We start from the raw sequence: 10,832 nt of genomic DNA on the forward strand, positions 1-10,832 counted from the left end.
GTGATGAGGAGACAGGGTGACCAGAAGAAGATGCTGATGCTCCTCTAGGATTACCTCTGAAAAATGTACATGGATACTGGCTGTTTCAGACAAATCACTGTGGCCATCCACAAACAGCCAGCCTCGATGACACGGCAGCATACACACCATCAAGGTTCATCTGCATCATGACCACAGGCTCCATGGTCTGATGGGTGATTCGGATGACTCGGGGTCCTCCCTGTCCTTGTTGTTGATTGGTCCCATTGGACTGAAGAGGCAGAGCCTGGCCTGGAGCCTGCTGATCTGATTGGCCAGCAGTGTGAGAGGGCTGGCGTTGTCCTTCGGCTGCCTCTCTACCGTTAGATGTCATGGTCACTGTTGTCCCCAAGTTCATCTGGAATAGAGAGACATCTTTGGAACAGACTCATGTAAACAACAGACATCATCATGTAAAGTTTGACAATATGTTAGTGATGGAAAGCTGTCTGAAGGCTTCCGACATATTCCCTCAGTGCATCAAAGGAATATTGACATTCAGGATCAGAGTGGTGTGAACCTACTGGAATGGGCATGTGTGGTAGCCCGGCCTGGAGCAGGACCGGGTGGGTGTAGTGGGCCATTGGATGAACCACATACAGGTGACGTGGGGGAGAGGTCGCCAGGTTACAGCGCAGGTCACCCAGGACAACTAAGCTGTTGCCAAGGAGACGCAGGGCATCTCCGACAAGGTTGAGAATGCGCTGATCCTCCTCTCTCTCCTGGGTCTGTGAGAGAGGAGACTTTGTTATTTCACAAGAAAAAACACTGCTTTGTTAGCACCTGTCAAATGTTTTACATGAAAACAGATGAAAGACAAAAATAATATTTATCAAATAATCTTTATGTTTTCTTACAACCTTATCAGTACTAAGACTATAAACATGAAGTTTGTAAAATTGTAAAAGGTTATGGATGCACTCAAGTCAAAAGTATTGAACTCATGGGAGCATGAATGTGTTCAATGTCATGGCAATATGCCTGGAGCTGACCTGGGCACAAAAATGAGGCCAGCACAGAGTGCAGTTTCTCTATTGGTCTGTTGATGCTGACTCCAAAACAAGTAAGTCCGCCATCCCCACCCCCCACATACCACTGGGTGATGTCACTGATGTCCATTATTTTGTTAAGTCTCTGTATAGTAGATCATAATATTTCATATGTATAAGTGCACATTTTGAAAAACACAAGAGAAAAGGTCGAGAGTTCATCAAAATAATTAAGCATCATCCTTTGAGGACCACAAATATTCTACAATTCTACAATTCTACAATTTCATTTAGCAGACGCTTTTTTCCAAAGCGCCGTACAACACAAGCAAGAATTTAGACTTAAGGAAAAAACCCTTAGTAAGTGCAAAAAGTGCTTCAGGTGTGATTGGTCACAGGTATTGCCGTCTAGTGGCAGAAGAAGTGCTGCACAGCCCCCCCATTTTTTTTTTTTTTGTTTTTTGGAAACCAAAGTAATAACCAGTAGCGATCTCAGCATCTGAGATTCAACAATCTCAGTATCACTACTTACGATGACAATCTACATACAACATCACACAACTTTGTCAGTGCTAGATAATCATTAAGTGCTGGGTTTTGGACCATCTGACTTACTCTACCCCAAAGGGCAAAGAGGAGAAGAGTCAGGTTAAGTGCCTAGGTGTTCTCAGAACAATTGAGTTTTCAATTGTCTCTTAAAAGTAGAAAGGGACTCAGCAGAACGCACAGAGTTTGGAAGTTTGTTCCACCATTTGGGAACAACAGAAGAGAAGAGTCTGGCTAGAGATTTAGAGCCGTGCTGGGCTGGAAGCACCAGGCGTCTTTCGCATGCAGAGCGTAGTGGGTGAGAAGGAGAGTAGACCTGCATCAGGGATTCCAGGTAGGCTGGAGCAGTTCTTGTGATTGTTTTGTAAGCCAAGAGAAGTGCTTTGAATTTGATTCTGGCTGCCACTGGAAGCCAGTGAAGAGAAATTAGCAGCAGGGTGACATGTGCTCTTTTGGGCTGGTTGAAGACCAGACGTGCTGCTGCATTCTGGATCATCTGAAGAGGTTTGAATGAGCATGCAGGGAGGCCTGCCAGAAGAGAGTTGCAGTAGTCAATGCGTGAGATCACGAGAGCCTGAACCAGAAGCTGTGTGGTCTGTTGGGTCAGGAAGGGTCTGATCTTCCTGATGTTGTAGAGGGCATAACGACAAGACCGAGAAACTGAGGCCACATGAACCTTAAAGGTCAGCTGGTCATCAATCATGACACCCAGGTTTCTGGCTGGGTGTCAAATATCCACAACAATTTTCATGGCCATTTTTGTCACGTCTTCATAGAGCTGCTCACAGCACCAGGCCAAGAAGTGTAAGGCTTTCATTACATATTATTAAAGAGAATGACATAAAAGTGTACAATAAATGATAACTTGTATCTCAGCTTCCACTTACTATCATACTCTAGGTAGATATTACACATACACAAATAATGTAAGTTAGTATGAGATTCACTGTTTAATGTCATTGCCTCTGAACAACTGCTGATGGAGACTACTGTAGCAATTTCATATACTTAAAATTTTAATGATGTGAGAAGAAACTGTCTGTAGGTGGACAAACAAAATACTTTTAAGGGTGCTATTAAAGGACACTATTCTCCCACAATGCAAGCTGTGTTTTCAGAGCAGACAACATTAATCACTAATTGTGTTATAGTCTACCGATAATAGTGATGAAGGTTTTCTGCTGATTTGTGTAAATGTTTGCCTTCATGAGCATCAGTGACATTTCTGAGAGCTCATATTGTAATGTGATGATGTTTTCTTGTTGTTGTTGCAGTTGCATTCCCTCCTTACGTTGTTGTTGTAGTCTGCAGAGGTGGCTGCTCCAAGGATTGAGTGGGTCCTCTCTATGAAGGGACGTAACCTCTCCTCAACCCTCCTGACCTCAGACAGAACCTCCACAAACTCTGCTGGGCTTGGGTGACTGAGGACATAGAGAGGACACCAGGAGTCAGCACTACAGAGCCCTGCTGATCAACACTGAGCTGTGCAACCAGTAATCGGCCATATCTATGATTAGAAAGATGATGTAATGGTGTCTGGATCCTCTAGAACCTCATGGCATGAATGTCGTATAAAAACAATTTTGGCGGAAAAGGCAAAAAATGTGCACTTTTGCCTGCAGTATTTGGGGACATGCTGTCGCACACAAACTTGCCTGTGAAATGTTTAAATTATTTTTAGGATGACCACCAAGCTCTCTTGTTCAGAAAATGATTAGTATGTCCTTCTCTTATTGAACACACACAAACACAATCAAGTACAGTACATAGATTGATGGTACTGATATTGAAAGAGTATTTTAAAATTAATTTCTAGATGTGACACTAAATGACAACATTTGCTGGAAACCATAAATAAAACTGTACAGAACAAAATGTCAGGAAGCATTTCAGTCCTGTCAAAAGCAAATCACGCACTGGATCACAAATCACTCCACATTCTCTTATACACCTCTAAAGTACACTACAACCACTATGTACACTTCAAAAAAGAACCACAAAGAGAGTGCCTAATGTCAGATTTTGTGACTACAGTAATTTTTTATTTTTTAAGTCTAAACACTAGAGGTCTTTGATCTTGTTCATTTGCATACTGCACAAATAATGTATAAAGCAAGGACTAATCTACTACCAGAAAAGTACCTATGAACGAGAGGGGGATTATAATTTGAGGGGAAAATTAAATTTAAGTACTCTCTGTGCTTCTGCAAGTAAAAAAATATTTTGAATTTAAATTTGTGGATTGAAACAGCGAACAGTCTGAATGTTAAAAGCAATGTTAAAGCAATGTCGAACCATCAGCCAGTTTAAAAAAAGGTATAAATATGAGTCTCATAAGGTAAAGGGATAGCTACATTAAGCAATATAGGACCCAATCCAATTCTTTTTTTAACATCAGCTGTCACAGGTGTTTTTACTTGCAATGTTTTCATGCACAGCAACATGGTGTGCAGCCGTCGTCATCTCTTCAACTCTCCACCTCTCCACTGTTTCTTTCTTCTCCACCTATGTATGTTAGAGCAGGGGCTGAGCCCTGCTTGCAGCAAAAAATTACACGCCATCAAGGAAAACATAGTATGAGACTGTTTATTTACATTATTTACCAAAGAAGTGAGCACTCGTTTAATATCAGCTCAGTGTGACAGTCTCTTGCATTTTGCTTTCAGCGATGCTGCATGCTGTTTCTCTGCCCTGCTCAGAGGACAGACAGACAGTGGTGTGGAGGTTATGACAATCACACCCACCCTGACACTGCAAGTGTAACAAAAGCCCCACGAGCAAACAGCTTTAATATATCTATATACACATCATGTTAAATACCAAATATTAGTGAGGCCGTTCAGTTTTCAACTGTGACTTACTTGGGCCCAGTGCTGGCTGGTCCCTCAGTCTGGGTGGAGGTGGAGGACGATGGAGCAGGAGGAGAGCTCGTGTCCATGAGCTGGGATGCTACAGGCCCTCCATCAGAGGAGGAAGATGGCAGTGGGTATGAGGAGGACTGGGGCACCTCCTGCTGTGAAGGGGAGCTGCTGTCACTGGACACTCCCTGCAACACATGAACACATCACAACAAACGTCATGCACACTCAGTGCTGTGCTCTGTCCTGATGCTGAAAGTTTGGAGCAGATGAATCAGAGAGCTCCTGGAAACATACACAGCTCTGGCCTTCTTTGTTTTCATTGTGTTTTGGAGGAAAACTTGGTCTGTTCCTTTAACCCACAGCATGCTTTATGCATCTTAAATCACTCTTGTTATTGGATACATTAGATTACAGCACATTCTAGCATTTTCTGACACTCTAAATACTGTTGTGTCACTTTCCTCTGACCTGTATTAGAAATATTACTGCAAGATTCTGCCTGCCTGAGGCCTGTACTACCAAGCCAGTTTAACATGCCCAGCATATTTTCGGGTTATCTGGCTATACTTAACCTAACATTTGCCATGAGGATAAATGGTATCATGAAGCAGGTTATCAACATTTTCACTCAACTCTGTGTTTTCCTCTCCAGCCATGAGTACGTTCATTTGAAAGAGGCCTAGAGCTATAAGATGATCTACTGACCTTTAAAAATATGTAAGCTACTCTTTTTAACATGTACCTTTTTTTCCAGTGAAGCCCTGATGTTTTTATATTTTGATCTGTGCTCTCTGTCTGGAGTCCTCTGCTGCTCCAGCTCCACTTACATCATGTAAGTGGTTTCATTTTATTTCAGTATCTTACATTATCTGTGGTGCTTTCATATCCCTCATTTGACACATAAAAGACAGACCTAACTCATCTAGTAATGCCAAATTATTAAAGTAAACATCCTGTAACAGTAATGCTGTATTCTAAAAACATTTGTAACTTCCCTGTAAAAGTCAGACTTTTTCCCCAAGGTTTTTCCTCCCGTAGAAATTCAAATACTGCATTGTGAATTTCTTGCTATCCAATTTTAGGCAAAGCATGGTGGGAACTTGAGGCCAGGGGGCAGTTGCATCAGCCCTAAACATGTTTCTAGGATTTTTGGACCTTTCTAGGATTTTAAGATTCCAGGATGTTTTTAGCATTTTAGGACTTTTCTCAGATTTTAGCACATTTCTAGGACTTTGGACATTGTAAAGATTTTAGCATATTTCTAGGATTTTAGGACATTTCTAAGATTTAAGAATGATTTTATGATTTCGGACGTTTTCAGGATTTTAAGGCATGTCTATGATTTTAGATCTTGGCTAGGACCTGTGTGTGTGGGGGGGGGGGGGGGGGGGGGGGGCACTTTTTTGATGAACAAGCTCTATTTTGCTGCTGTTTTATGCACTCTAGCACCTTATGCATACCAACAGTACCAAAACAATTCTCAGTGTGAATCACTTTGGGGCCAGATTTAGCCCACAAGGCTTTGTCCTCAAACCCTAGAAAAAACACTCATTTAGGTTTGGAACTGTACTGTAGAGTAGTGTCAACACTAAAAGCACAAACATAAATGGAGCAAAAAAAACAGAAAAACACAAGCAACAAAACCTACAAAAATGAACTTGATGACGTAATTTCTGAGCAGCCTTGATTACTCTGAAAATGCTCTCTGCCTTGCCCTACTAAGATATATAGTGACAATGCTACAGCAGTCTGTGGATCAGAAGCATCAGGTGCACTGTACCTCCAGCCTGTGGATGAGAGAGCGAGCGTCTCTGAGCAGGTTCTCGGCTAGTTGCAGCCTCATCCTGGGCTCACTCTGCACCGATTGGTCCAAGTTGATCTGCACATCCACCGAGCCATTGCTCTGCACGCACGCATGCACACACACACACACACACACACACACACACACACACACACACACACACACAGAGAGAGAGAGAGAGAGAGAGAGAGAGAGTCAGCTGCATAGGAAGAGTGAAAGCGAAGGGCTGAAAAGATGGATGAAATGAGGACTTCACCCCGGAGCTGGTGCTGACCCTGGCATTCCTCCCAGCTTCACTGACTCCAGCCATCATCTGCTGTACAGACATCTGCAAGACAAATTGCACTTGTCACAATGCATGAAAGTACTCTTCCTGTCAGAAACATACAGCAAGGCTTTGATGTGCCTGCAGCAGGGCTGCACCCACCTGTATCTGCTGAGGGTCCATGATGTTGACAGGCAGGTTGAAGGTACCCAGCATCACGTAGCTGTTGCTGTTGCGGTCATGCAGTGCACCCTGGGAGGAGGTGGAGGCATGGCTGCTGCCCTCTGCCCCCCCAGTGGAAAACACCCGCACCCCCAGACCCAGACCCAGACATGCTGGCCTGAGGTGGGGCACGCTCCACCAGGTGGATTACCTTCCCATCTACATCTGATGGAGAAACAAAATTACCTCATTACCTTTTGAACATGCACTAGCTACTTCTTATCTAGTATGACTTTATCAATATTTTAAATTTCATATACCAAATAAAAAGGAAGGCAATCGAAAAAGATCGAAATATTACAGGAGTCGAAGTAATGTGGCTACAATTTCAACTATCTTTCTGAGGCCAGTCTTTATCAGTTGTTGTTTAAAGACCACCGAATGCACCAATAACATATTTGGATAAAATCTGTGAAATGTTAGATAGAGTATGTAATACAAATAATGAGGTTTACTTTCTTGGTGATTTGAATATTGATTGAAAAACAAAAAGTTAAGATTGAGTTAAGATTCTCTTATATTGCCATATGACATACTGTGTTGAGGTCTGGGGAAAAGTGTATTAAGCAAACATAGACCCTATAATTAAACTTCAAAAAAGAGTAATTAGAATAATAAACAAAAGTGTGCTATTGTGAACCTACTAACCCACTATTTATAAGATCCTGTGCATTAAAAATCTCAGATATTGTGTTTTTTAAAAACAATGGAAATAATTTTTCGAGTACAGAATAACAGCCTTGCGGTTTGTATTCTTCAGTTATTTAAATTAAGAAAGGGAAATTAGAATTCAAGAGGATTATTGGTTTTTGAAATGTGTAAAGTGAGAACTAATGTAAAATACAAATGTGTTTTAGTTTTGGTAGTTAAACTACGGAATAATCTCAGTGATGAGTTGAAGTTATGTAGTTCTCTGATGTGTTTTAAGAAAGCCTTAAAATGTAAAATAATTAATAATTATAAATTACAATAAAGATTATTTTCGTATTAATTTTCTACTGCTGATATTCTAGGCAAAGGCAGCCTATTCCCTTTTCAGTCACTGGATGACTTTCTTTGTGTGTGTGGAGGTGTTTATGTACGATAACATGTGCTGGCTAAATAGTCCATGAAAAATGGTTGACTCTGATGTTTGTGTTGTGTGACTGAAATAAACAATTTGATTCATTCATTCAAATATTGTTAATGAAAGTAATGGAGACCCCAGGAAGAGTAGCTACTGAACAGCTAAAACTAAACCATATGTTTGATTTAATTCATGAAAGGGCCCCAGAATACATAAACCAAATAGGCATGGTTGGATGCCAACATACACTAGAACAGCATTATGTCATGCAGTGTTCCTTTTCTTGATGGTAAAAAAAAAAGCAAGAAGCAATTTTTTCTAGACTGGGATCTCCCTGTGAAACAACTTGTGTCACATTAAACAAAGCCAAACAAAGGTTAAAGAGGAGCTGTGGGGAGGGTTAATGGTTCACCTTTAGGGAAGAAAGTCTGAGTTTCAAGGGGGATGAGTAGGTTTATGATGTAATTTGTTTGTTTGCAATTATGAGTATGTATGTTTTTAAGTGTTGTTTGGTGTTTCCATCAAGGACAACTTTGGAAATAAGTGTTTTTAATAATGCTTTTAAGTGCTAACCTCTAGGATTTTTTATGTCATTATACTCATTTAAGTTGTTGTGCTGTAAAAAAAAAAAAAAATAAAAAATAAAGGACGCTTCCTCCCAGCACATCACCTATTGACCTGTTGCCCTTGGGCAGGCGCTACAGGTCCATCAGAGCCTACACCACCAGACTGACAGAGAGCTTCTATCTGGGGGCCATAAGAACTCTAAACAACAACAAACAGTAATTAATGAACCATCCCTACACATTTCCCTGTGCAATAATATATGTATTAGTGCAATAAGCCATCTGTGCAATCTACCTCACAATTCATCTGCTGCACTGCTATTATCTTATATGTTTGTTCTGTTTTAAGATTTAAAACTGGCTCAATATCATACAGAGATAAAACACCTTGAAGTCAACACCGCACAAATACCTACCTACTGAAATAAAAACACTGAATGTAATATTACAGCAAAATAAGTACATTTAAAAAAATATTATTATTAATATTATTAAATGATGGACATCTTTAGTTTTTCTTACATATGTGAGGTATATTAACAGTTTCCCATAAAAAATCAAGTACACTGAAATTATCCTTCTTGGGAAAATACTGTAGGTATGTTTCCATAAAGTGACCCTTTTGCTTTCTTTGTACTATTGGTTGAACTCTTTTTCCAAAAAAGGCATTCCAGGAGAGAGACGATCCTGCTGAATCTTACCGGAAAAACAGGACAAGTTTGAACTGGGAGGTTTTCTTTATTATTTTCTTTTTTGTTTTGTTTTCTTAATTTAAATGCAATTTTCTCTGCAGCAGACATCGGTACGTTATAGCTTAATTTTAGCAGGGGTGTGCAAGCAGTATTTCTGTGACGCCACACTGAAAACAAAAGCCACTTCTGGGTAGAAAAGAGGCAAGTGTTTTGAATTTTGGAGCTATCTAAATCTGGCATATTTGTTTTTTTGTTGTTGTGATTTTCAGTAATAACTGTAACATATATAAAGTTAAACATGGTGATCTGGCCTGTCTGATGTTTCTGTTGTATTTATTTAATCAACTGTGCTGTTTTGCTAACATATTTGATAAATCAAATATACAGGCAGGTATGTTACTATATGTGTTGTCCCTTTGAATAGTGTTTGTTTCCCACCTATTAATGCAAAAAACTACCTCCCTTGGTGGTTAGTGACTGTTTGAATTTATGGAGGGTGGTACAAAACAGAGAAGCATTAAAAAAAAAAAAAAACACTGTGGAATGATTTGTGTTTTCGATTTTGGCTTAGGTAAGGGACACGCAACTTTAAATTGCAGCATTTTGTATCTATGTAATAAACCTGTGAACCCCAAATCATGCTATTGGTATTGAAAGCCATGTTTTTTTTTAATTCTGTAATATTTCATGATTTATCATAGCCAGAACTGTGAAAACAGAAAAGCAAAATTTTTGCTCCAATATTAACTACATTTGGTGTGGATACAAAAAGAATCATTCTTGTTTCATTTGGACATTTTGACCTAGCAAGTGAGGCAAAGGCACATTTGGAACTAACACTATCAAGAATGGCTCTGTATCTGCAACTACTGCAATGCAATGCATCAGTTGATGTTATTTTTTTACACTTGTGTTTGACACCTGAAATGTGAGACAGTTCATTTCACTCCAGATTAAGAGTAAGGGGAAATCTTTTAGAAAGGATTATGCCACCACATTTGTACATGCACACAGATGTCATTTGATCAGTTTATAGCACTGCTGAGATCAAAACCACAAGTGACAAATCCCCCTCCCTCTGCCTTACATCTCATAAAAACAACTCCTGTGTTGTTGCTACAGTGCTGTGTGCTTTGTAGACTGCTGTGTGGGTTGGCAGGTTTCATGTACTCACTGTATTCAGTAAGCGTCCTGTCATCCTGCAGCACTCTGCCCTGGTAGATGAGCCTCTGCTTGTCCACTGGGATCTCCACTGATGAAGCGATGTGCTCCTTGAACTGCTTCACTGTCAGCTATAGGACAACACACATGACACTGGCTGTCACTGAAGAACACGAGTCTAAATGCAGCAGTATTTTAATCAGGGTAAGAGCATTACCTGTCCTCGAACTGTGTAGCTCCTGCTCTGGGAGTCCAGAGTCTTCACTGTCACTTCGATCAGGCCGCTGGACTCAGACATGTTCCTCGAAATCTGGATGAATAACAAAATTAGAGCCTTAAATTAACGGGTTTGGAAGCTGACTACGCATAAGGAATTACCAAAAATATGCGAAATGGGTGAAAGATGAGTCATGCTTGTCACATTCATACACTATCAGACAGATAAATGTGGTGAAAAGATGAGACAACACCTCCTTGCAGACAGCTCCACAGCCTTGTTGTTGTTATTAGCTTGTTAGCCGGGCCAGCTAACGTTAGCTAATCCCAGGTACGGGAGGATAACAGGGCTAACGGTCTAATCTCCCCCGGGGAGACCGCTGTCCGCGTCCACTGGAAATCTTCCTTTTGTTATTCTGCTAAACT

General features: G+C 40.5%; 1 protein-coding gene across 1 annotated transcript in view; it reads right to left on the reverse strand.

The window, feature by feature from the left end:
* bag6l (BCL2 associated athanogene 6, like) overlaps positions 1–10,737 on the reverse strand; it is a 29,463-nt gene extending 18,726 nt beyond the window's left edge. Inside the window, 11 exon segments of the mRNA XM_042506462.1 lie at positions 148–376; positions 543–746; positions 2,845–2,974; positions 4,415–4,599; positions 6,195–6,317; positions 6,475–6,546; positions 6,646–6,789; positions 6,791–6,870; positions 10,204–10,321; positions 10,408–10,500; positions 10,661–10,737. Of these exon segments, the coding sequence (XP_042362396.1) occupies positions 148–376; positions 543–746; positions 2,845–2,974; positions 4,415–4,599; positions 6,195–6,317; positions 6,475–6,546; positions 6,646–6,789; positions 6,791–6,870; positions 10,204–10,321; positions 10,408–10,488 (1,366 nt within the window). The 5' untranslated portion in view covers positions 10,489–10,500; positions 10,661–10,737.
* Positions 10,738–10,832: the final 95 nt, after the last annotated feature.

This window comes from Plectropomus leopardus, chromosome 18 (assembly GCF_008729295.1).
Source record: "Plectropomus leopardus isolate mb chromosome 18, YSFRI_Pleo_2.0, whole genome shotgun sequence".
NCBI lineage: Eukaryota > Metazoa > Chordata > Actinopteri > Perciformes > Serranidae > Plectropomus > Plectropomus leopardus.